Raw genomic sequence first — 27799 nt, forward strand, 5'->3', positions numbered from 1 at the left:
AAAGGAAACAAACAAACAAACAAAAAATGGCTGAAGCTGAGATAAACAGACCGAAAACTTTATCTTATTAGATAAAACAGATGTTGACAAAATTTTTGGACATAATTTGCAGTTAAGAAAAGGTAATGACTCGCAATATATTTTATTGCAATACTTAGCATATTGTAACATATATAAAATTGCAATAATATTGTATCGTGACTTAAGTATCTTGATGATAACGTATCGATAACGTTTAGTGATTCCCACCCCTATTAGTTACTTCCCACCACTGAAAAGCTGTATATTAGGGATAAACAAGTACACCATAATCTGTATCTGTTCAACCAACCAAATTATCGGTATCTATACACGGAGTGGGCGGGGTTTATGTCAGAAGTGGGTGTGGTTAAACTGAAAGTGGGTTGGGCCTAATTAGAAGTTGTTATTTTAAGCCTGCAATTTCTATGGATTGATCAGAAGTTGTAATTTTTATTACCTATGAGAAAAGTATTTACAGAACAGCCTCAGAATTTAGAGATCATTTTTATCACAAGAGTAATAAATTAAACATAGTTACCAAAATGAGGACTTTCCTTTATCTACATTTTACTTGTATGACACCTGTAAAATAAAATATCTGTACCGGATACTCGTTTCATCCGAGTATTCCCTGGTGGATATCGTTATTTGTATAATAAGATAATAGTCATACATGTACTCGTTGAATTCTTTTTTTTATTTGACATTTTTTTAAAGGCGGAACTAAAAGTCCGGAACCATTCCACGGTGGCTTCTATCCGTCACCGGGCGGTGTTTGCTGTCACTCCAGTGTCAGCTTAGCATAACTACTTTCCCTGTGCTATCCGCTTCTTTCTAACAGAGTTTTATCGATATAAAGTGTCCTTCTCTACCTCAGCTGCTACAAGATGGCTGGAAACTTCTGGCAAAGTTCTCATTAGTAAGTTTTAATTAAATATTCGACGTGTTGCGTCTTTATTTAATAAATGACCGTGTGTGTTGAGAGGCCTAACGTTAGCTGTGTCTGTGCCGCTGCGCCAACAGTTGCTCCTGAACTGTTGCTATGATATGAAGGAGCAATTAAAACAAAGATAGACAACAAACATATTAAAGATAAAGGCTGTTATTAAAGCTTATTTAGACGAGCTTCTGTTTGTAGTGTTAGTGCTTTACGACGGTGAAACAGAAGGCTAACACAGTGGGTTATTGTTGATAAGTGTTGCGCTACCCGCTAGCTTGGTTGATGACAGTTTGTACTGAGTAACCGACGTTATTAAGAGTATATGGAAATAATATTTTTTGTTTTATCCGCCACAGTCTGCAGTGGGTTTTGGACAAGCAGGACCTGATGAAAGAGCGTCAGAAGGATCTGAAGTTTCTGTCAGAAGAGGAGTACTGGAAGCTGCAGATTTTCTTTGCTAATGGTAATTTATTAAATTAGTTTTGTCATTGACAACATCTGCTGAATGCTTAGAGTACATCTAATAACACAGCACCACATTTGTGTTTCTTATACAGTTCATCTGACATATATAAGATTGTATTTTCAACTTTCTGTGTATGAATATTGTTGTTACCTTTTATTTTTTTGTGCCTGTATTTATTATTTATAACCCAACACATATTTTGAACTACATAAAGAAGTCAGGCTGTTTTACTTGAACTTATTTAATGTCTTATTCTGTCTGTTTCAGTGATCCAAGCTTTGGGGGAACACCTGAAGCTGAGGCAGCAGGTCATTGCCACTGCAACCGTTTACTTCAAACGCTTCTATGCCAGGTAAGGTGACGTCTGCACCCCGTTGTGTGTCAGCTACACTCCTATAAGTGTTTGCTGTTTAATGAACCCTGGTTTTTAACATATCTGGGGAAAACTGCATTTTTCTCTCTGCACCTTGGACATGGAACAATCCACAGGAAGATCTAAAAGTAGATACACTTATATCCATTGATGAATTTAAGGGCATCATACAGAATGTAGTGCCTGAGACATGTGCTTGTTTTTCATGAGAGGCCGCTATGTTTGAATAGTTGTTGTTTTATTGTGGATTTTTGTGTTATATGTTGTATTTGTTGCATTTGAATTAGAGCTGGGTTGAAAAAATCGATTTAATCGATTCGAATCGATTTTCCTTTAAATGGCACAATATCGATTCATTAATTAAAAAGTCGATCTTTCACTATAACTGTTTATTTTCCTCTGTGGACGTCTTGTACAGCCGGTAGCAGACTGCAGCAGCAGTACTATCAACCCAGATAATCTTGCGAGATCAGCATTTAGCACCTGTGGTCATGGCGAGAGATCTCGCAAGACAGCCGGACACTGAATGAAGACAGAGCAGCAAACAATGGTGGGAGTGCGTCCACTGAAGGCATGGGTCTACGTTGCATTTTTCTCACTCACATTTTCCCCTAAAAATATAACGCTAATAATGTATGCATGTTTATTAAATAAATATAAAAAAATATATATATAAAAGTGTGATAAAAGACGGCAGAGAGGCGACGTTGTGCAAATAAACCAAAGATTTATTAATTTTCTGTAGCAGTAAACACATGGGCCGATAACAAATGTGTTAACTAACTATGCTAAAGCTTTACAAGCTATTCAGGGCTGCCGACGATAACGTTAACATGACAAACAGCAACGCAACGGCTAACAAGCTAACGTACTGACACTCCTCAGACACTCAGACACACACACACATACACCGGACAGCCTCTCAGTCCTTCCTTAGCAGCTAACATTAGCTCATGTACAACACAGAAACTTTTACAAAGGGTCATAATGTGCTTCTAGTGACTGTCAAATCGCCAGCGAAGTTGTTTACACTGCGGACATGGAGCTGTTAGTGCCTGCTCTCATGGGACAAAGATCCTCTGAGAAGAAAGACGGTTCACTCTGCTCTGCCGCCAGGAACAAACTGGGGAGCAAAGATCCTCTCTGAGGAAGAGGGTCCACTTTGCTGCAGGGTTCACCTACGTATATTGTATATACAGCTCTTCTGATACAGTGTGTGCATCACAACCACTGTAGTGTATTGCACAAAAGCTTTATAAGACGGTTACAGGCAGCAAACTTGTGGATGTCCTTTGTTTACATTTTTTGTAGCCACTTTATTTAAATTGTCTGCCTTGTGATTAGATTTAATTTAAAATATTTATTTTGTATGTGTTGGTCAGGTAATGTTAAATAAAAGTACATGATGACTAATGTACTGCTTTGGGGTCAATTCTTAATGTAAACAGTATTTTTAATAGTAATGCACCAGGTCAGAGGGTTCCTTGTTAAATATACTTCGTTAGTTCTCAGAAAATATCTTAATATCCAAGCAAATTCTGTATCATAATTGAAATATACTTGACTGAATCGATATTAAACTGAATTAAATCGAATCGAATCGTGAATCGAATCGAACTGAGTCCTTGAAAATCGAATCGAATCGATCTGGAAAATCTGAATCAATACCCAGCCCTAATTTGAATGTGTTTTGATTGGCTGCCACCTCGGCCTGGTCTCTCTTGTACAAGATAATTTCAATCTCAGTGGGACTTCCTGGTTAGATAAAGGTTGAATAAATAAAAATTCTCCCTAAATAGCATCGTACTGATAAAATGATATTATAGCGTGAGGTCAACCTGAGGCTGGTGCATATCTTTGAGTTTTACTCAATGTATATAGTATGGCATGATCGTCATTGACGCTAAATCCTTCTTGTCCAAAGCTGATAAATCTTTATCTCCTCTTCTCTGCAGGTATTCCCTGAAAAGTATAGATCCAGTGCTCATGGCTCCTACCTGTGTTTTCCTGGCGTCTAAAGTTGAGGTATGGAAGTTTCTGTGGTGCCAGTAAGGCATAAATTTTACACTAGTGAAGTAGCAGCTCCTGTTGTACAGTATGTGTGCTCTGTTTATCTAATCTGAGCTTTAACGTTTATGTTTTTTTAGGAATTTGGTGTTGTGTCCAATACCAGGCTGATCTCTGCAGCCACATCAGTGTGTAAGTCACCATGTTGAGGAGCATATTTCATAACCTAGTGCAAATCTCTTTGTTTCATCAGCAGTGGAGGCAATAAAATCATGTTTTGGTTTTCTCAAACAGTGAAAACCAGATTTTCCTACGCCTTTCCAAAGGAGTTCCCCTACAGAATGAATCATGTAAGTAAAATGTGTCTGTAACAGTTTACATTTTGGGCATCTAGATGCTGTTATCCAGCACGACTTACACTAAGTGCAATGCAAAAATCAGCAGTAGAAATAACATATTAGATCTATCCCATTGAAAACTGAGTTTTTAAACCTTGTGAACATTTCCATATGATGTTTCTTACATGCTGAAAGACATATCATGAGTGAAATAAGTAGTCAATGCCATGGCTGAGCATTTCTGCCTCTAAAATGCAGTTCATCAATGACAGTCTCAGTGACACCCAGGATTTGTGTGTTGCATCACAAACCTAAGGAAACAAACCTCTAACAGTCCAACAAAACAAAGGGTGTCAGAGGAGAAACCATATTTTACAAGCCAAGGTTCACTCTCTGGTACTGGTATCAGTTCTGGTGTCTAATTCAGTACCAGTACCCTTTTTTTTTGGTATTTTACTTTCACTGTAATAAAAAAATGTAATGTTTAAACAAGCTGTGGGGTTGACATAGTCGACTAAAACACAGTTCTGTTTCTCTGCTCTTTTCTAATCACACACTAGCTAATCTGCTGTCTCAGTCTGCTTGTGTATGTGTGTCTGCTCATTTAGTCACGTAAAGTCAGGACCCTGCCAGCAGTCTTAAACACTGACAAAGGCAAGACACTAATTTGAGTGCTCAGATGTGTGTTTGTGTTGAAGGGATGTTCATGACACTAACAAAGTTTGAGTAAGGGTCAGGCTTAAAAGAAGGACTTGAGTTCAGGGGCAAAGATTTGAAGGCGATAACTTGACATTTAAAAGAGACAGATGATAGATGATAGATGTAGTTCACACTTACTGTAGTGTGTGACAAAGACTGATATAATTCATCAGTTCAAACCCATTAAGTTAACCATACTCCAGTGGATCAGCTATAATTCAACCACTTGATTCATTTTCTCCTTCCTCTGCAGAGTTATTTATGCACTGCAGTGCTATATTACAGCGCACTTACACTGTATCACGGTGTTGCCACGTTGGTGTCTATCACTACGTGAGATTCCACAGCTAATGTTCGCAAACCTTCGATAGAAATCTTGTTGCTGTGGGAGATGGCTTCGACCACGGCTGCCAGCGTGCATGCATTCACTCTGTGCAGCATTTCCCACTGTGGTGTCAAGTGGTGTCCTCCGTCAGTATTTTATTTATCCAGCATCTCCACCCAGTTGCCAGGACGTCACCGGGGCTATTGTGACATGCCGCCTGTCCAGAAAGCTGTGTAAACTATTATTTATAGTGAGCCACTGCAGAGCGATAAAAGGAGGGAGTGGTTCGCACAGCACAGAATGAGTTAGCGGGCCGCTGCAAGTCCTACGCATCATTTGTCACGTCCAGCCTGCAGACACAGTAATTGTGACGGTGGCACAGGGACAAATGGGGGCAATATAACGATAACGGCCGAGTGTTGTTGGAAGTGATAAAGTTTATGGGGTCAACAGTTTGGATAGGGCGATGGTGTTCACACTGGCAGCGGAATAACTAAAGCAAAATATAGATTTTGCTGGTAGACAGTAAATATATTTCACATAATATTCAGTGAGAAACATAATAAAGTTTTTTTTATTTGTGTCTTTGACAGATATTAGAATGTGAGTTCTACCTGCTGGAGTTGATGGTGAGTAGAGACAGCTTTGCATCATACAGACGTGAAGTCCCACTCCCTCTGGTGGACCACCATGGGACCTTATTTAGGAAGAAATATGTACAGTAGTCAGTGATGAGATACATACATTTTTTGATCCCATTTGAATTGCACCATGAATTACACACGTTTGTTCACTTAAAAGAGAATTTTCTTTAAATGAAGTTCACATTTTGTCATAAAACTGTAACTGCTGAAGTATAAGACAAGACAAGCAGCGCTGTGTCTCACTGAAACTGGGATGTACTCGCACGAGAAACGGGTCTTGCTCGTTCTTTTGCTTCCCGGCTGATTAAAAAGATCAGGAGTTGCTGGATGGAACACATCAGGTAAGACGACATTACATTTGTGTGTGGAACATAGCTGAGTCGGTGACGTATGCTGGGCGAGATGAGAGATCGGGGAATGATTTCCCACAAAACTAATTGGTCCCAGCAATGTTGAGATGTAGATTAATCACCCACATTTGAACATTCATTCCAGATTTCCTGTCATGGTTTAAAAATAGTTCCAGTGTGCCAGTGCCATCAACATTACCTGGCCATCAGCTGGTCGTCCAAAATATGACCTTAAATGCTAAGTCTTCCTATGCTTGACATTTTTTTTGTCACACACAGCAAACATCTCCTCACAACCTGCTAGCTACATGTCCTCTGAATATGCTGTGAAAAAGTCCGGTCTCTGTAGGCAGCCCAGGCTCCGCAAATGGCAACAAAAACACTTCACTTCTGTTTGCGTTTACGGAGCTAGCTTGCCTTTTAGCCTTTAGGACATGTAGCTAGCAGGTTGTGAGGAGATGTTTGCTGTATGTGACAAAAACTTTTCAAGCTTAGGAAGACTTAGAGAGCCTTTAACATGAACAGATAAACTAACGTCGACTTACACAGGATCCGAACCACAGTCTCCTGGGTCAAAGTCCTGTGCTTGACCTATTGATCCAGACATCTTAATTTCTGTGTTGACTTTGTCAGTGCTTATGCTCAGTCACTTGACTTTGTGGCAGTGCTCTGAAGGCTGCATGTGCAATCAAAGACAGCTTGGATAAAGACCTTTGACTCTTACAAACACCAGAGGCTTAAATGAAGAGACAGGGATATAATTTACCACTGGATGAACATAAATGGCATAAAGATGTTTTCTATATTTAAAGGACAGGCTTCAAGTAATGTTAGTCTTTAGATGCTGAGTGGACGTCACGGTAATCTCTTACCGTGACGTAGTCAGACCAATAATGGTCTGACTGGACCATTATTGGATGTGGAAACAACGCCACCATCTGACTGTCTGTCTCATGACCGCATTGCAATTTTTGGCATCCAACTGGGACCTTATTGGCCAGGCACATGGTGTTTCTTGACTTTTAAATTCATGGCATTAGTCAGAAAGGATTAAGAACTTATTTGTCTCTTACCATTGAGTACCGCACATATTTTTTTTCCAAAATAAAGTCCAGTGGTGGTCCACCAGCAGAGGAGGGACTTCACCTCTCTATTGCTGCTATACTAAAGGCTGTATTTTGCTCGATTGTTTGCTCGGATGTATCACTTACTGTTGCCTTTTTTTTTTGCAGGACTGCTGCCTGATAGTGTACCACCCCTACAGACCGCTGTTGCAGTACGTGCAGGATATGGGACAGGAGGACATGCTGCTGCCCCTGGCCTGGTACGACACTCTCTGTACATTTATCTGTCTCTTTTGACAATACTAGATCTCGCTGCTGTTGCTCAGTGTCTGTGCTGTTATCTGTCTGAACCAGGCGAATAGTGAATGACACATACAGGACGGATCTGTGTCTGCTCTACCCTCCCTTCATGATTGCCTTAGGTAAGATTTGTCCCCATGCATTGCTCATCGCAGCTCTTTAATGCAGTTACTGGCTTGGAATGAGGTTTATCAGATGTAACGTGATCAGTCGTCTTCCTCCCACAGCCTGTCTGCATGTCGCCTGTGTGGTGCAGCAGAAAGACGCCCGGCAGTGGTTCGCAGAGCTCTCCGTCGACATGGACAAAGTAAGAACGACTTCAGCTGCACTCTCAAAAATACGTGTTTCTGTCGTAGAATCTGAACTACTTAAGTTTAAAACACATCCACGTGTATCCTTGACACACAGATCCGTGTCTTTCGATGTCACATTTTATTTTGTGAAGAGAAACCAGAATCAAACACGTCAGTCTGCCCCTTCAAGAGAAGTTACAGTACGCAACCTGTCACTTTTTAAGGCAGCTCAGTGCAGTGTGAGTCATCTCTTAGTTCCCCTGTTGATCTCTTCACACCATCTAGCCCGAGGCTGAGCTGACTCGTATCCCAAAAGTCACCACAGGTGTTGTAAAGCTTACAATAAATGCAGGCAGTGTCTGTGTTTTATGAAAATACGTGATGCTCCTCTCTGTTTTCACATTTAGCTTCAGTGTTTTTGTCACAGCATTGGCCACTGTTGAGTTTGGCATGCCTTTGTGGCCACAGTCTGGTTTCCTGCTGTCTGTGTTTTGTTGTGTTTGTCAGAAGGATTACAAACACATTAAACAACGTAGGCTTAAAAATCACACCAAAACAAATAAAAATGCCAGGTTCAGTGGGGATTTGGGCATCTAACACACAGACTAATCATCCACTGTATCCACATCATGTATAAATATTTTAACATGAAACAATTGAGTTGTGGTTGGAACATAAGGACACTGTTGAATTAAAGTCACGGTGACATTATTCAGGAGGTCTAGACCTGTCACAATAATTACGTTACTGACTTATTAAAGTCAGCAGAAAACATCAGAGTCGTATATTGTACGATATTACCTGTTGTGTTTATATGCATTTTCGTTTACATAATGATGTCACCAACATTTTAACCAACATTATGCCAGAATTAACAGCAAAAAACAAAGTAACTGTAGTTTCTGGTCATGGTGCTTCTGTCCTCACGTCTGCTTTCTCAGAGTTTCACATTATAATTCCAATGTCTGAATATTCTTTTAAGGGTGTAGTCGCGTTATGGTGCTGTTATCATTATATCAGTGGTATAAAACAGTCTCAAAATGGCAATGATACTGTTGAATGCAATTATTTTTGACGCGGTATCTCATAATTATTATGACAGGCTGAGGTGACACTTGTCACTGTGAAGGTCATGTTTGAGCAATTAAAGCTGTTAACCAGAGCTTGTAGTCCATCTGAGGGGGCGCAACATGGGGATTATTATGTAGGCTCAGCGTTAACTAGAGCAGTGGTTCCCAACTGGTCCAGCCTCAGGGTCCAGATTTCTCTGTAGTCAGTAGTTCAAGGTCCACATGATCTAATATATTCAGCATCATACTTACGTTTGGCCATGTCGTCGAGCTAGTTTGCTGTCTCTGTTAAGTAGCTGTCAGTTAGTCACTCACTCTACAGCAGGAAATGACACTTCAAAATGAAAGCTCCATGCTGGAAATTCACTGTACTTCAAAATTAAGTTTGTTTTTTACAAACCTGACACGTTTGCAAGTCAGTTAGCGTCAGAGGAAACATGGTAGGGAGTCAGCCATACATGTTTGAACGTCAGTCAAACCCAGACTCAGATGAAGAGTATGTTGTGCACTGAAATCGGTGACTAGCAGACATATCAGAATGTTAAGTGTAGTTAGCATCTCTTGTTTATGTTGTTTGTTAGCTTGTTGGCTAACTGGCAGTGACTGACACAGCGTTAATGTTTGTGAAACATAGAGTAATATCTGGTCAAAACTTTCACCGTGCTAATGCTAACTCTGCTCTGCTCTGGAGGTGTCAGTATTCTTTGCCGGTGTCATGTTGAAGTCTGTTCCCTCGTCAGTGTGTGTCTCTCATATTAGACAGCCATTTGCTTTCTTAATAGTGATGTACCTAATCTAGCTGCCCGGCGTACGTTTGAATCTCAGATTTTTGGATAGTGCGCAGACATCGCCCCCTTCAGAAGAGGAATGTGACCTCAATTTTGAGTGGAGGTGAACTTAAACTTCTGTTTTTCTGTGTTTCCTGTCAAGATCCTGGAGATCATCCGCGTCATCCTGAAGCTCTATGACCAGTGGAAAAACTTCGATGACAGGAAGGAGATAGCTGCTGTGTTGAACAAGATGCCTAAACCCAAACCTCCTCCTAACAGGTAAATCCATCTCTGTGTAACCCTGGCGTCACATGCAGCACATGCATTTATATTTTTATTTGACAGATTCTGGCTGTAGTAAATTGTTTGAGCTGTATATAAATAGCATTTAGCTGCATTTATCTGGTGTCACAGTAACATATAACTACATCAGCAAACCAGACACCTTGTTCTGTGTCTTAATGAGCTGTATGTAATTATGTCTTCCATCTGGATCTGTGTTGTCCACAGTGAGAGTGACCAGAGCTCCAATGGGAACCAGAGCAACTCCTACAGCCAGTCTTAGCGTGGTGTCTACATTTCCGTGCGAATCCATAATGTTGATGTAGCGAGGGGTGTCACAGCACGACCTCTGTGACGTCAGCTGGAGAAAACACACATCACATTCCAGCCGATCTTTGACCAACACCCCCGACAAACTGTGAGAGCCACGTCTTCACTTTTCCCCCTTGATCATTATGGGTTTATGAATTGAGCGGGCAGCTGCTGACGTGTCTCGCTGAGGCCGTGTGCTGCGCTCCTGACTTGAAATGAAGTAAAAACTGAGGAACATTTGGAGGTAAAGGGGGGGGGGGGGGGCTGTGGGGAAAACTGATGTGATGGTTCAGTAGAAACCTGCTTTAATGTCGTCGTGATGATCCTGATGATCCTTGAACAGCCCAGAGGAGCGAGTCCTTTCACGTGGAGCTCCGCGGGATTCGAGAAAACTTGATCACAAGTACTGTGTGTGTTTGTGTGTGTGTATGTGTGAGTGTACAATATGCGTGACCAGTCTGGGTGGGTCTTCATTCCTCAGGGACTATAGTAGTCTTTTCTGTAGTGTGATCTGATCCCGTGCGGATCTGATTGGATATCACCCAGTGCAACTGTGATGTGATTGGATGCCCATGCCCTGTGAGGTCTCTGCTGGTTGATCATGAACCATAGCAGGAAAAAATCCCATGAGAGGCTCCTGGTTACGGTAAAATTAACTCTTTGAATACAAGAATTTACTGTTTTGAATCATGACAACTCCACCTCCTCCCTCCCTGTCCCTCCTCCCTTTTGTAAATAGCCTTATAATTCTATTCATCTGTTTTATCTTTCATGTCTTTGCTTAATTAAGGAAACTTAAAGGAACACTTTGACCCCCAAATCACCATTTGTATATCATTTACTCACCCTGTGTTACGTTGAACTCATGAAGAAAACGTACTTTTTTCTCACATGCCTTCACAGTGATTGAAAGATCCAAAAACTCAGAAAATATATTCTTGATGAATTGGAGTCATAGGGGTCCATGTTTAATGACAGCAAAACTATATCAAAACATTCATCACACAGCTCTTGCAGTATAATCCAAATCTTTATTTATCCAGTCGTATGCTCAGTACTTTCCAAACGGATGCCCTTTTTGACGGTGAACTGAACGGAAAGTGAAAATGTTTATGCTCTCTTCAAAGCCAGACTCCATTGACAAAAACAGTAAATTCAATTTGCTGAACACGAGAGCTGCTGGTCTACCGCTGCCTTGATCATTTGGTTTGTTCATGTCATTATGTGACTTTCGTGCGTAAAAAGTTTAGTTCAGATTCACCAAAGTCACACAATAATACAGACAAACTAACTAATGGAGGCAGTGGTAGACCAGCAGCTCCTCTGTTCAGTGAGGTAAAATTACTGTTTTTGTCAATGGAGTCTGGCTTTGAAGAGAGGATGGATGAGCTTTACTTTCAGCTCAGTTCCCTGTCGGAAAAGGCTGTCTGTTTGGGAAATACTGAGCATATAAATGAGGCTAGGATCATAAGTTTATAACAGATGTTTTGATATAGTTTCACTGTTGTTAAATGGCAATTGACCCTTCGCTAAGCCCCGCCCCTTTGTGATGGTCCAACAAGCTGTCGCAGTAAGCATGGAGCTCACACTGTGACTAACACAAATGGTCATTTGGGGGGTGAAGTTTTCCTTTCAAATGGAAATCATGAGCTGATTATCTTTGTGATTGTGCTTCAGATTAAAGTGCCCCCGTTTGTTTCACCGTCATGATTCTGTTCGTCTGCTGCGAAGCTTATTCTTGTTTTATTGTTGTTATTTTTTCATTTATTCTGCTTTAGTCGTAGAATAATTTGTTGCGTAAAGCTATATTTTGTAAAACTTTTTAATTTGTCAAAGAAAGGCGCTTTTTGTTTTTTTGTTTTTTTTGGGACTTAACGCAAATTACAATCGTTCTAGATTTGTCTGCAAACTTTTGGTTGTACATTCTTCTTTTCGATCTGCCATCTATTTAACCGCTGAATTGTGGCGATACGTGTGTGCATATATCTGTAGATGTCTCTATATTTTTGTGATGTGATACAGTGGGAGCTGTGTGTGGCTGTACTCAAAACACGGTGCTTGAAAAGCCTTACAACATGAAAGCTGCTGGTTACAGAGAAAACACTTCATAAAAGCACACTGTCCCGTTCAGACTGTAGGATATGTTTTAGGGTTGGATGTTGCTGCGTTATGTGGATGCATCTTTATTGTTTTCCCTCAGTGGCTTCCTGTAGACTTCATTCTGTCAAGATTGGAATAAACAAACAAAGGTACACAAACATGGTTTTAAAGGCTGCTCGTCACTCGAGGAAAAGAGACAAGTGAGCCAGAGAAGCCACCGAGGCAAGTTGGATGCATCCTCGTCCTGCTTTGCCGTCTGGCATTTTCCTCCCCTTCAGCAGGCTCCATCTGTTACGTGACTGTTCACATGAATGACACGTGAAAATTTAAAGGGCTTCACCTCACCTAAATAATCTCACTTCTCCTGGTTAAAAAAAACACATTGCCCTAAATTTGTTTTATTACTTGAAGTCTCTGTTTATGATTTTTGGAAGATCATTTATGGTAATAAAATGTATGGTGTGCAACACAAAGTGGTTCACTGCTGTTATTCAAGATGTTACCAAAGCCATTCTCTGTCCCATTACCTAACTTCAATGTCACTTCAACACAGACTATATAATACATACAGTCACTGCTTCAACACAGTGGCAGTGGAGGGACCTCTAGTGGCGGAGACAGAGAATAACATATTACATATCAGGTTTGATATTATAAAAAGTCTGTTTTTGAGCTGGAGTTAAAGTTGTGACATAGTACACACAAGAAATTAAACATTTCCATCCTGTTCGTGTTTAAGAAACTATAAGTTAATACACTGAACACCAGAGGATGTATTTACCTGTAGTTGCCTCTAGGTGTTGGTACCAGGGGGTACAGTCAGTGCCCGTGACGTCACATCAGCTGTGTGAAGCTGGCAGAGAAAAAAGCTGCCGCAAGAGGGAGGATTTCCCCTTCAAAATAAAACCTCTAGGGTAAAAAAACGGCAGCAATCAGCGGAAATATCAGATTGAATAAGAGGTTGAAAAGTGACACTCTCTGAGTTTGTCCTTGTCCAAAGTAAGGGTCCAGGACAGAGGTTGCTGCATACAGTATAAACTGTAAAGCCCCCATGAGGCAAATTTGTGATATTAGGCTATATAAATAAATTTGACTTGACTATAAAAAAGCTGATAGCCTTATTTTTTGTTTACAGTTTGACATGTTTCGGCAGCACAGATGTAAACAGGCCTTTTCCACAGCAGACATTTATTTTGACTCGTCACTGCAGGAAAAGCTCAGGTGTGAATAATGTCATTAATCATGGCTGAATTCCACTCAGCTGCTTTGATTTCAGGGCTCTGATACTGTGCTTACTGGAACACTCTAATGCCACTCTCACCAGGACACTTGAATACAACAGAGCCATAGGTAACGTTATTAGTAACTAATGATTTTCCTATACTTATAAGATGCTAGATATACGCTGTGAGAAAGGCCTGTACTGCTGCAAAGATGAATGAGGGATAGTGGTTTACAAGAAGCAAGTAATATTTGCTGTGCTACAGCAAAGCGTTAATGGATGAAATTTACTTTTTTCTTTTATTTTTCCAAAAATAGGCATCACGTGACGTTTGGTGTTTTTTTTAATGTATTTTCTATGGGGTTGATTTCTATTCAAATTGTGTACTATTTTGTTTTTTGATTTTAGGTTTTACTTCTTTGCAAATGAGCTCAACCCAAATTTCTTTTTCATTTATATATTGTTGGATGCCAGTGGATGGATTTGAACGGGCCTACTGGGCATCGGCCCAGGGGCCCCCCCATATCCTTCAACTGCAAAATGTCACTCTGATTAGCATGTACTGACCAGGAAGAGGTTCAAAATGACCACAAAGAGTTGCAAAATGACTACAGAGAGATGCAAAACTGCTTCAAAGAGACAAAAAGAGATTCACACTGATGACAATAAGGAGCAAAATAACAAGGAGACACAAAGCTACTGCTAAGGGACTTAACGTGGTTTAACAAACACACAAAGCAACTACAAAGAGACTCAAATGACTGCAAAGAGACACAAAATGACAACTAAGAGACAAAATAGCCCACAAAAAGATGCAAAATGACCATAAAGAAACACAAATGGATAACAAATAGACACAAAGCAGCTACTGAGAGACTTAACTGATTGCAAAGAGACACAAAGCAACTACAAGAGACACAATGTGACTTCAAAAACATGCAAAGCAACTACAAAGAGACACAAAACAGCTACAAAGTGATGCAAAAGAACTACGTCATGCAAAATGGCCATAAAGAAGCACAAATGGACTTAAAAAAAATAGACACAAAGCAGCTACTAAGAGACTCAAATGACAAATAAAACTACAGAAAAATGGTTAAGGGCTAGAAGGAGATGCAAGACAGCAAAAAAGAGACTCAACATGACCTCAAAAAGATGCAAAGGAACTACAAAGAGACATAAAATTACCATAAAGAAATGCAAAATGACTAAAAAAAAAACAGTCTGTGTGTCCCTCTCCTGTGTAGGAGAGACGGTGGGGACGTCTGCATGTCTGTGCCCTGGGGCCCGATGTCTCATAATCCACCATGTTGTACTGGTAGTAGCAGCGGCTCTGTAGACCTCAAATCAGTACAGTTGTACCAGTAGTAGGCCACGTAGGGTCCAGGGCTCTTATTATTATATCTGTAACATATTAGTCTGCATACAGACATATGGCAGGCCTCCTTAGTTGCTTTTCCTGAGGTTCCTAACTTTGTCTCCCATGTACATTTATTTTTGGGAGGAGGATTTCCTTTATTAATGTCTGAGGACAGAGGGATGTGGTATGAATCAGAATCAGAAATAATTAATTGATCCTTGAGGAGAATTGTGATGTGTTACAGTAGAGAAAGAAGTAAGGATAAGAGTATGAAATAGAAAGTATGTAAATATAAAGTAATAGAATCAAAATAAATAGAAATAAAATGTGACTCATGTTGGGTTTTCAAATAAAATTTGAATTGAATTGGACCTATATTAACAATCAAAATAGCCCACTGTCCATTTTTTTGCTTTTACACTGGTGTCCAGCATCCCTCCAAGAATGTCGCAACACTAAATCAGCTTTTATTTTGAAAGGCCCCACCGGAAGCGCCGCTGTTCCCGTGTGTGACTTGACCGCGAGAGCAGGGAGGCTACAGCCAGCGAGCTCCGAGCGGGCTGCGGAGGATGTCGACCCCGCAGCGGGGACCAGCTCCGGGCGGGATGCTTGTGTCCAGCCGGCTGCTCCTCGCCCCGTCGCCCCGCGCCTGCAGCCGCGTGCACCCATGATGACGCCCCCGCTGATGAAGCCCCGAGCTGCCCGAGTGAGGCGGAGAGTGGCCGGAGACAGAGAGCATGTACTGGCGCGTCGGGTTCGCCTGGACGCGGTCGTGTGTGGTTGATCTTGGCCAGAACCAGAGCTTCTCCTCCGGCCTGCTGGGCCCCGATGAGCAGCTCTCGTTTTATGGGTGCATCATCGCCTACCCTCTGCAGGACTACGGCGGGATCATGTCAGCGCTGGGCTCGGACTCGTGGTGGCGGAAGACGCTGTATCTGACCGGAGGGGCTCTGCTGGCTGCTGCTGCTTATCTGCTGCACGAACTGCTGGCCATCAGGTACCAAAGCGCAGAGGATGCACCTTCACAAACCTCATATTTCCGCTGCACACCTCCTCCTGCTCTGCTGTATTTTCTCCTGGGTTTGAGATTACTTAATCCTGACAGGCTGGGCGGGGTGAGAGCGGAGGAGAAGGAATCGTGAGTGGGTGTATTGTGATGTAACTGAACCCTCCACCACCTCCAGCCCCCCTCCTCCTCACAAACACACATCATCTCCATCTTTATTGGCTTATTATTGTGCATTAACAGCACATGCATGTCAGGGGTCATGCCTCACATCTCTGGCTGCATCATCCAAAACAATCTGGATTAAAAACAAACAAACAATAAACACAAATCCTCATTTCTGTTGTTTATCAGGAGCATTCCCTCTCATATAATGTAACATTACAGGCTCTGACAGCAGGTCACTTTGACTCATCTCAAGGACAAAGCGACATGATGTATAGGTTCATGTTGTGTTTGCTTCATTGTGATCCCCCCTCTGTTCCTCTCACACACACACACGTTCCGGTGTTTGGTTTCAGACTGAAGCACTGCAGCTATAAGGCAAAACACGCTCTGATGTAAACAGCTCCAACACACTAGGTTATGTATTTACGTTGTGCAGTTACATATTCATCTGCCTGCAGCTTCCCTTTCCGCAAGCTATTGTTTCTGTCCAGTCTGACGTTAAATACCACCCCATAATATACAGTAGACACCGTGCTGTCGTTGGGTTAGTGCACCAAAACCTGCAGGCAGTTCAGCACCACTCTGACACAAACAGCTCCTCCACTCTGAGGCCTGTTTTTCTACGTCTCAGCACTTCACACGGGGGACAGCTCCCTTTCATTCTGCTGTACTGTGCACACGTGAATGTGTCGCCGTCTCCTGGACAGGCCTCGTCCATGAACTGTGTCCATGGGAGTGCAACGTGATCTTTAACACGGGTGTGATTCATGATTTTGACATTGCAGTTTTGCCTTTGCTGGCAGTAAAAATGGCCCCCGGGGGCTGACGGTCACTCAGGGGCCGGTTAAAGGACCTTGGATGCAGATCAGTAATTTATGCAGGCATGATAGGACACACACACACCCACACACACACACTACATCCTACTACATGTAAGTTATCTTAGCATAAAGACTGGGAACAGAGGGAAGCAGTTAGCACAGCTCTGTCGTCACTGTCAGGTTGCCGAGAAACAAGAGAGGCTCCAGGAGGTGGCTGCTCCCAGCTAATAAATTATCTGACACATAACCCTCGTAAAACCAAAATTAGAGAATATATAGGCTGTCTGGGACGGGGAAGATATGTGCTGTGTTATCTCTATGACCAAAGTGTGTGCACTCAACGTCACATTCTGTATTGTCATTTTTACACTTCAAGTTTTTGAGATGTACTGTGTTAATCAGTGAGCTTTACAGCTGCTGGTAGATTGATTTTGTCATCAGCAGACAGAGCCAGCTTTGCTAGGGATGCACGATATTAGATTTGTTGCCGATATCCAATATGCTGATACGTAACAGCTCATTTGACCATACTGGTAATGATATATCATCATATCTAAATCTAGTGATCATCAAGTCTCTTCTGTAGTGGAATTAACATCATAAAAGCATGTTGGCCGATACCGATGACGTGCCGATATTATCGTGCATCCCCAAGGTTAGCTGTTTCCAGTCTCAATGCTAAGCTAAGCTAACTGGCTGCTAGCTTTAAGCCTCATATTTAGCTAACAGACAGATGCGAGAGTGATACCAGTCTTCTCAGCTGCTGTAAGTGAATAAGTGTACATCCCAGAATTCCAGAATGTTTAAGTATTTCTTTAAGTCCAGTACAACCAGTGCAACTGGAGTAATACTTTGTGTTAGTTAGCGTTTAGCGATTTGATTCAACAAAAACAAAAACACACATTTAAAAAAAAAAATGATAAGCATCCCCCAACAGCTTAAAGGAGCTATATGTAAGAAATCTAAAGCAAATAGTCATAAAATCATCCTAATATGTCACAGAGACGAAGGAATAATGTTCATATAACATACTGATCTCACCGACAACAATAGTACGGCCAGAATATTTGCATTTAAAAATTTTTTTTTGCAGTCTGCAAATCATGTTTAGGTTTTGAATTTGTGTTTTGGCCTGTTGCGCCACCCACCGCCGTCTACCAGTCACACAGTCAGCAGAGTCTCAGCAACAGTTACAGTCAGCGTTGCCAGGTGTACAATAATTATCGTATTTGTACGATAATTTGGCCCTCTGTACGATGTACGATCAATAATCCCAAAAAAGGCCAAATGTACGATAATTTGACCATTTCATGAATGTGTGGTTGTAATCAGTATGCCGGAGTGTTTTTTGTGAGCCCTGAAGGCATCTGTTCCCATGTGACATGTTTCCAGCCAATTGCACTTTACGGGTGACGTTTGTCTCTGAACAATGAGCACGATTGGCTGGGTCAGCTGTACCCGCCCCACAAGGCGCTAGGACCCATCAGGAAGTCGAGCGAAATGAGATTCAAAACAGAAGAAGAAGAAGAGGAAAAACAGAAGCAAGGAAAATGGAAAATAAAGTAAACACTAGAGTGAGTATATTTAAGCAATATCACACAAGGGGGAGTGATGTTGTACTGTATATCGTCACGGCTGTGATTCGGTCATAGGCACGAGGCCGCAGGCGATCGTTTCAGCGTCTGGTCTATTTTCTGCACGAGCCGCGAGCAAATGTGTCAAGCCGGGTGACGGAGACAACAGCTGGGAGCAGAACCACTTGTCGACCAGCGTGGAGAAATGCGCGTCTGATGCCAACGCCCACTCACAAAGAGGACAGCTGCGGTGGTGGTTTTTTTTCCCTCTACAATCGAATATCAATTTTCACATTCGAAGGTCCATTTTTATTTCAAATTCGAATTTAAATTCTAATTTAGAATATTCGTTGACAGCCCTAACCTCGAATCTGTAGGGGAGGGGGGGCGGACACGACTCGCGGCAGTATTTTGAATTTGAGTGCAGTAACCGTTTTGGCCACATTCTTACATGCAGCGCCTTTAACAAAACTTATTAATTACTCTTCATGGCCTGGCTCCAGATTACATTCAGACCTGTTAGTCCCTTTTGAACCTCAGCGTAGTTTGAGATCCTCGGGCAGAGGTCTTCTGCTTGTTCCAGAGTCCAGACTGAAGACCAAAGGGGGCAGAGCGTTTGCCAGCAGGGCCCCGAGGCTCTGGAACGACCTGCCTGAACATATAAGGCTGTCTGAGTCACTGGCTTAGTTTAAGTTTCATCTAAACATGTACTTCTATCAGAAAGCATATCCCGACTTTATTTGAGCTGATTTTATTGCTATTTTATTGATGTTATTTCTCATTTATTATCTTGATTGTTAGCTTTAGCCTTCCTCATTTTATCTCTTATTAGATGATGTTATTTGTTCTTTTTTTTTTAAAGATATTTTTAGGGGTAGAGAGAGACAGGCAGAGAGAAAAAAGGAGTTCAAGGCAGAAATCTTCTAGTGTCTGCTTTGGCTCCAAATTTTAGTATTTGCTGGTTGCCCCATAATAATAAACTGAATATGTTTGGGGTTTTTGGGATTTGGTTGTACAAAACAAGACATCTTAGATGTGATCTTGGACTCTGGGAAACTACGATGGACTTTTTTTCCCTCACTATTTTTGTGCCATTTCTTCCCTCCAAACAATTCATCTTGAAAATAATTGCAATATTATTCAATACTGAAAAGAATAGTTACATGAAACCCTAGCCACTGCCTCTCGAGAGGTAACCTGAAACCTAACGCTGAAATTTAATTTCCAGTGTTGTGGGGATCTGCTTTTTGTCTCCTAATGGAAGTCGAATCCTCTCAAAGCTACAGTTGGTAACTTTTATGAAAATAACTTTTGTCATGTTTGTTCAAACTGTCACTACATCCACAGTGTATTACATGAGATAGATATTCTGTGAAAGAATATCATGTTCCTTCTTCTATTGCCTCTAATGGCATTTGTTAGAATCTACTGCGGCTGAAGGAAACAACCAATCAGAGCCAAGGAGTCTCTCTGTCAATCACTGCTTGTGAACTGAAATTAAACTGTCACACTAGGCAGCGCTGATCAAATATGAATCAAAATTCTGTTTCTGCATTGCCTATTTCTCACCTCAAATGTGTTCAGAAACATATTTTAGTGTACTGTTTAGCTGTAACATGAGAATGCTTGTGACACAGCTGCCATGTTGGAATCGAGGTGAGCCATATGGCACAAAATATTATCACAATAATTTCCCCGTATAGTTTGATATCGATATTTATCACGATATGTAATTTGATGATGCTGCAAGTTTGAAAAATATCCTAAAATGTCTGACATCTGAAGACACCAAATGATTTTCCAGCTTCTCACAGCGCGCGTCGTAAAGCTCGGCAGAGCAGTGTGAGAAAAACATTTCCTGCCTGGGAGCTCGCACCTGCAGTCTGTCTCTTTAGTTCATTTCTTGAACCTGTCTTTCTCCACGGTGCTCGTGGGCATCATGTCTCTGGCTAGAAACTGTGACACTTCCTCCCTGTCTTTTCGTTTTGTCCATGCTACTTTAAATTCCTCCTCACCTCAAACTTTACATTGAAAAATGGGCGTGTACAATGACGTGTATCCTAAACACTGCGGATTGACTGACAGCTGTCTGCATGACACGCAGTTTGGATCTATCTAGGTCTGTCCATATCCAGTAAAAGTGACTATAATGTATCATCTGTCCTCCACACAGAAAGGAGGAAGAGCTGGACTCTAAAGATGCCATCATACTCCACCAGTTCTCCAGGCCCAAAACTGGCATCCCATCCCTGTCCCCTTTCTGCCTTAAGATGGAGACCTACCTCCGTATGGTTGATCTGCCCTATAAGGTACAGCTGTCCTGCTTTTATTCTCCTCAGGTGACCCCCTCACATGGCGTGTTTACGACCGAGTGTGAGGATGTGTTAATCCCCATTTCTTCTTCGACTGCTCTAATTACTTTTACTGTGATTAATTATTGTTCAGCGCTGAGTCTCTGCTGCTGCCGTCACTCAGTTTTCCTGCAAGGGATAATTAAAATTTCATTTAAATGTTTTGTTAAATGTTTTGTCTTGATCCAATTTAATTCTCCAAATACCAATCGCCAGCCACTCTCTCGATTCTGTGCTTTTAAAGTCTTCTTCTTTATTGTGGTTTTCCTCCGTCTCTCCGCTCCTCTCCTGAATCCCTTCTCTCTCGCAGAACTACTTTGATGGGAAGCTTTCGCCACAGGGAAAGATGCCATGGATTGAATACAACCAGGAGCAGGTGTGTGGCACCGAATTCATCATCGACTTCCTGGAGGAGAGGCTGGGCGCGAGCCTCAACAAGAGCCTGACGCCGCAGGAGAAGGCGGTGTCTCGCGCCATCACCAAAATGGTGGAGGAGCATTTCTACTGGTGAGGGACCAGTGAAGTCCAGACAGCAGTTTTCTATTGTCTTAGACGTAGTGCAGTTTAATGATAAGGAGCATGAGGTAAAATATTAACTCTGAGATGTGTTTATGTGTGTGTACAAATGCACCTGTGTGTTTGTGTTGCAGGACCATAGCTTACTGTCAGTGGGTGGACAACCTGGAGGAGACCCAGAAGATGTTGTCAGTGAGCGGGCCACTGAGTGATCTGCTCAAGTGGATCCTGAGTCACCTGACTGGCGGGATTGTCAAGAGGGAGATGTACGGGCACGGGATTGGACGGTTCTCTGAGGAGGAAGTCTACGCCCTGATGGAGAAGGACATGCGCACCCTGGCAACTCTGCTAGGTGAGAAATATGGGAATAATAATAATAATAATGATGATGCACATCTTTTGGAAGATAGTATAGTATATTTTTTGGGGTTATTGTGATCATGTGGGGGATGTTTTTGCAGAGAAGAATGTGAGTCAACCCAAGGAATACTTCACCCCCATCCCATGGTCATTTGTTTACTCACCCTGTATTACGTTGAATTCCTGAAGACAACAATTTTTCTCGCATGCCTCAGATGATACAAAAATGGAGAAAATGATTGATGAATTGAAGTCATAGGGGCCTGCCTTTAACAACAGCAAAACTATATGAAAACATGTGTTTACAAACTCTCACACAACTCGTGCAGTATAATCCAAGATCCATAGTTGGACAGATCAGTTGAAATAAAGAAACACAACCCACCTGCAATAATAATAATAATAATAATAATAATATTTTTTTTGTATTTATTTTTATCAGTATTTTTTCTCTATTAATATTTCTTGTTGATATATTATTATTATTATTTTATTAGTTTTCTTGTTTGTTTTTTTTAATTCGTTTTGTTAGTATTTTTCTTATTTATTATTATTATTAGTTTTTGTCTTTTAAATTTTTTGTTATTTATTTTTTTAAAATTTTATCAGTATTTTCTCTCTATTAATATTTCTTGTTGATATATTATTATTTTATTAGTTTTCTTTTTTTAAAAAAATTCATTTTGTTAGTATTTTTTCTTATTTATTATTATCATTTTTTAATGATTTGTTTTAGTATTTTTTCTTATTTTTTAAAATTTGTTTTTGTTAGTATTTATTTATTTATTATTATCATTTTTTAATGATTTTTTTTTAGTTTTTTTCTTTTTTAAAATTTGTTTTGTTAGTATTTTTTTATTTATTATTATTTTTAATGATTTTTTTGTGTTTTTTCTTTTTTCTTATTTTTTTTAAATTTGTTTTTGTTAATATTTTTTTCTTATTTATTATTGTTATTATTAGTTTTTGTCTTTTACATTTTTTGTTATTTATTTTTTTCTAAATTTTATTAGTATTTTTTATTTTATTTTATTTTATTTATTATTATTATATTTTGTTGTCTCCTCTTCTCTCTTCCTTTCTCCTGTCAAACCTGTAGAGTAAAGACACACAAACACACACGACAGTCAACACAGCCGTGTCCCTTCATCCCCTGACAACAATTAATTTACCGGCCTGTATTCACTTTTGTATTCACTGCTTTGTTAGAGTTTTGTATTGTCTTGCAATTAAAAAAAAGAAAGTGTTTCTCCGTGATTCTCCGTTCTCCATGGAGGCATGCAAGAAAAACAAAGTTTTCTTTAGGAATTCAAGGTCACATGGGGTGAGTAACTGATATACAACTGATCATTTGCGGGTGAAGTGTTCTTTCAAATATGGCCACGTGAAAACCTTCAGTGCAGCAAAATTAGTTTTTCTTGTGCATTTATGAGTGCAGTCTGTATTAAAACAGAGAGAGTGTGACAATCTGTGTCGCCTGTTTGTTCACATAGTTTACCCTGGATGCAGATCAACAGCTTATTTGGCAAAATAAAATCACTGCAATGGCTTTTCAATGTGTCAGGAGAACTGTAACCAGTGACATCATGTTTATACTCGTCCTATAAAAGCACAATACTGACCTCCTGTGGTGAAAGGTTGGCACTGCAGCCTGGAATCGATAACACAACCTCTGGCAGTTTGCGGTCGGAGATGTAAGAGAGGCAGATCTGAGAGGCTGTAGCAGAGCTGTGGTGGGAAGAGTCGTTACTTTACAAACAGTGCTCAGTGAGGTTAAAGATTCATGACCCTGAATGCATCAATCGATCTCTCATCTCATTTCCTCTCGTGTACATTTTCTGTACAAATGTATGCATGAACAGAGCCTGGCTAGCTGCTTCCCCCTGTTTCCCGTATTAACTTCTTTTACATGTCTTTTTCCTGTGTTGCGTCTCAGGTGATAAGAAGTATCTGATGGGCTCTAAGCTTTCGACAGTAGACGCTGCAGTGTTCAGTCACCTGGCCCCGGCTATGTGGACGCTACCAGGAACACGGCCGGAGCAGCTGATCAAAGGTGAGTTCAGCCATTCACACACATTGGAAAGGAACATGCTGTGTTTTCTCACATATCCAAAGTTAAGTTTAACGATAAGGACAGTTTGAGATATCCACCACTATGACCTCTGTATCCATTTTGAGAGGACGTACTGTAACATCCACATGAAAACATCAAGTTAAATTGCAGCTTCTTAATCAGTGACATTTTCTCTCAGCCTGGAAAATGTTGTGTATTAGAAATGTTTTTTCTTGCACGACACCTTCAGACCACCTCACCCACTCGTCTGTCTGTCCTCCTCCTCCAGGTGAGCTCATCAACCTGGCCATGTACTGCGAGCGCATCCGCCGGCGTTTCTGGCCCGAGTGGTTTGTGGACCTGGAGGACTTCTGCTACAGCGACACCACAGAGAGCAGCGACGCGCCCTCCAAACTCCCCGACCTGGGCCTCTTCTCCTGCTCGGACACTTTCCACGATGACACACACACGCACACCTCCCAGGCTCAAACACCAAAGGACCCCATGTCGCCCGACAGCGACCCTACAGGCCACTCGCTGTATGACTCTGACATGGACACGGAGTGCTCTGAAATCGACCAGCCCAAGTGTTGACGAAACGTACATGTGTAGTACACGCCACACATACGCACACCACAGGAGGGAGCTGCGTCCCGCCTGCACACATGCCCCCTACCTCTCTGATCAGAACATACCTGGGGAGTGTTGTTAGTGTCTCCTGTGTCAGTGGAGACGTTGAGGAGGTCTCACGTGCATACCGTATTGGAGGACCTACTGCAGCAGAGGGAGTGAGACAGATAGAAATGTAAAGTTTCAGTGGAGGGAGAGAGAACAGAGAAGAAGCAGTACAAGATTAGAAAAACACCAGGAGTAAATGACGCCACTGCTGAGAAACTCCTCCACGTGGTCACCTGCAGTCACCGCCTGTTGTCACGTCGCCGATTCCACGGCAACGACATGTGCTTGACCCCCGATGTCCCTCGTAGCAACTTGCACCGCCCAGCCTCGTGTGTTTTGACTAACTGAACCCTTAACGCCTTGTGTTGACATGACATCGTAGGGACCTGTCCAGGGATTCATGATTCATGTGAATGAACTCAGTGTAAATATATAAATGGATCGGATTTATTAGATTGATTATATATGAGTATAAATAGTATAGATAGCCTGCAGATATAGAATCACCCCCTCTGTCATATGGTGTAAATACTGTAGGTGTTTCTCCTTCAGATTGTCTTGTAGTAGTCTCCATGAACGCCCACCCTGCTGGTCTAGGATCAGTACGAGGACCTCCTGTGTTTGTCTCCGCAGCTGGGATGTTACAGTAATGCCTGCTGCCCGTGTTTAAGTAGTGCAGTAAAAGTTAATGAAAGATAATGGGTAGTAAACTGCAATCTGCCGTAAGCACTTATTGTTATTAAGACAATTGTTTTGCCAAAAAAAAAAAAGAATGATAACAATAATTTGTCCCTGCATTAGAAGCGTAATGTGGCAGCATACATTGTCAGGTGCCTGTGTTGTTTGGATGAGAGATGTTCCGATACCAATTTTCCTGTCTGATACTGATTCCAATGCCTGAGCTGGCGAATAGGCTGATACGGAGTACCGTTCTGATACCATCCATCCATTTTCATCCGCTTGTCCAAGGCTGGGTCGGGGGGCAGCAGGCTGAGCAAAATACTCCACACGTCCCTCTTCCCAGCAACGCTTTCCAGCTCCTCCTGGGGGACCCCGAGGCGAGATGTAATCCCTCCAGCGTCCCCTGGGCCTTAGATACCCGAACCACCTCAACTGACCCCTATCGACTCAAAGGAGCAGCGGCTCTACTCCGAACTCCCCTCCACATGTCCGAGCTCCTTACGCTATCTCTAAGGCTGAACCCAGACACCCTTCGGAGGACACTCATTTTGGCCACTTGTATCTGCGACTTTGTTCTTTCAGTCACTACCCAGAGCTCATGACCATAGGTGAGGGCTGGGACGTAGATGGACCAGTAAATCGATAGCTTTGCCTTCTGGCTCAGCTCCCTCTCAACCATGACGGTCCGGTGCAGAAGCCGCACTGACCTGCCGATCCATCTCACGCTCCATTCTACCGTCACTCATGAATAAGACCCCGAGATACTTGAACTCCCTCACATGAGGCAGCAACTCTCTCTCAATTCGACATAGATTTTGCCAAATTTCTGACATTTTGCCAACAGCTAACGAAACACTATTTACCTGGAAAGCAGTTCTTCTTCACTGCTCTAAAAAAGTAGATGCCAGTGGATGCACGGCAGAACTGCGAGACTACTTTAAGACTTATCATTAAATTACATGCTATCGTATCAGTGCTTAGACTTGAATACTCGTGGATACTCGATCCAGCATTTTAGGTGGTATCGGAAACATTTCAGATACTGATATTGGTACTAGAACAACTCTAGTTTAGATCGTCATTGAGGACAGTAGCTTAAGGTCAAATAGACGTTCATGCATCTGAGCACTGAGAGCGAGTCACACAATCATGTAGAAATAGATGACATAGATATATAGTCTGAATGAAAGTGCATGGCTGGTACGTGCCAATGAAACGCTCCCTTTACACTCCACGTAGATGATATTTACATTTCTTTAGCTGGCTTATTTATTCTGTTTTGATGATGCAATTTGTTTGTCGGTGCCTCTCGATGAATCAGCCACACAAAGAAGTAGCCATCCTGAAAAATAAGTTTTTGTTTACACAGACGCTGTGTGATTTAAATTGAGGGATTGATGTACAGCAATAACAGAGCAGATGCAGGTTAATATGCTGGGCTGCGTGGTGTTCGGGGTGTGTGACCATTTCATGTGTGTTTGTCACTCAGCAAATGCACATTCAAACTTACTGTGCGTGAAGGCGAGAGATATAGATGCAAACAAAGGGGTGTACAGTTAGAGTATGTTTGCTTCTGTCCATGTTGCACATGCATGAGTCACCTTCTGTGTGTGATGATGGCACACGGACTCACAACCGAGCCTTTCCTTCCCAACACACACACACACACACACAAACTGTCATGGTTCAGTTCAGTCAGGTGGTAGAAGTTACTTTGCAGGCGAATCCATTGGAATGAATAGAAATCACTGCGAATCGTAATGTGACCAGGCCTTAATGCAGATATACACTGTTTGCACTGGCATAATTTGAATCAAGAAAGTGCAGCAATGTAATGCCAAAAATATATTTAACTTGGAAACTGTCCCCATGACATCATTTGTCCTCTAGAGGGCACTGATAAGTTTATTTCTTACTGCAACATGTCACGTGCTCAGTCAGTACACGTCTTTTAAAACTAAACCAAGAACTTAGAATCAATATCTTGACCAGTATTTTTTAAACACATACATTTTAAGGAAGTCATAATGGCCAAGATAGACTGTTTCAAACTCTAAAATTCAGCACCAGTCAGGCACTGTGTGAACAAAAAATTTATAATGCGTTACAAATACGTAGCATTAAAATGTAGCAGTATATTGTGAAAAAGGAATTAACAGTACGACATGATAAATCTGACACTTAGGAAAGGGTCGGGTTTTAAGGGTTGTAAAGATGCAGTTGTGACTCTGATGTCATTTGTTTAAAGGTATACTACGCAGGATTGTCGGTTACTGAAAGTCAAAGTGAAAGCCAACCACAGATTCACTCAGCTTGGCACGTAGCCTCGCTGTATTTGTGTTTTTTCGGTGCCACGTCATCAATTTTCGTAGCTTTTTCTTGTGTGCAACCATGGGGGGATTATGAGACAGTGGGCCCCAGGGTACAGATATACAAACGGCCCCACCACCTCTCTTACACACGGGCAAGACACAAACTTTGTGGCGGTTTTGCCTCTTTTTTTGTTGTTTTGCAAATGGAAAATACAGGCAGAGAGTTGAGTGTCTGCAGATAAATACACCACCACACACTGAGAGTGGGCCGTAAGTGAAGATTGAGAGGGATTAAGGTGCATCTGTATTGGTTTATACATTGATTCTTAAGGGAAAATCCTGC

The 27799-nt window shown here is 41.6% G+C and overlaps 2 protein-coding genes across 2 annotated transcripts; both read left to right on the plus strand.

Moving 5' to 3' along the window:
- The first annotated feature begins 800 nt into the window (after positions 1–800).
- Positions 801–12827, plus strand: ccnc (cyclin C). Its single transcript, XM_049590549.1, has 12 exons — positions 801–940; positions 1318–1424; positions 1695–1779; positions 3756–3825; positions 3948–3999; positions 4102–4157; positions 5763–5798; positions 7396–7487; positions 7582–7649; positions 7755–7834; positions 9821–9939; positions 10171–12827. The coding sequence occupies exons 1-12, from the start codon at positions 909–911 to the stop codon at positions 10223–10225; spliced, it is 852 nt and encodes a 283-aa protein (XP_049446506.1). The 5' UTR covers positions 801–908; the 3' UTR covers positions 10226–12827.
- A 266-nt stretch (positions 12828–13093) lies between these two features.
- Positions 13094–26291, plus strand: faxca (failed axon connections homolog, metaxin like GST domain containing a). Its single transcript, XM_049590590.1, has 6 exons — positions 13094–15933; positions 20679–20814; positions 21167–21363; positions 21507–21724; positions 23669–23785; positions 24075–26291. Exons 1-6 carry the CDS (start codon positions 15674–15676, stop codon positions 24377–24379), a joined length of 1233 nt encoding a protein of 410 aa, XP_049446547.1. The 5' UTR covers positions 13094–15673; the 3' UTR covers positions 24380–26291.
- Positions 26292–27799: the final 1508 nt, after the last annotated feature.

This window comes from Epinephelus fuscoguttatus, linkage group LG11, assembly GCF_011397635.1.
Source record: "Epinephelus fuscoguttatus linkage group LG11, E.fuscoguttatus.final_Chr_v1".
Lineage (NCBI taxonomy): Eukaryota > Metazoa > Chordata > Actinopteri > Perciformes > Serranidae > Epinephelus > Epinephelus fuscoguttatus.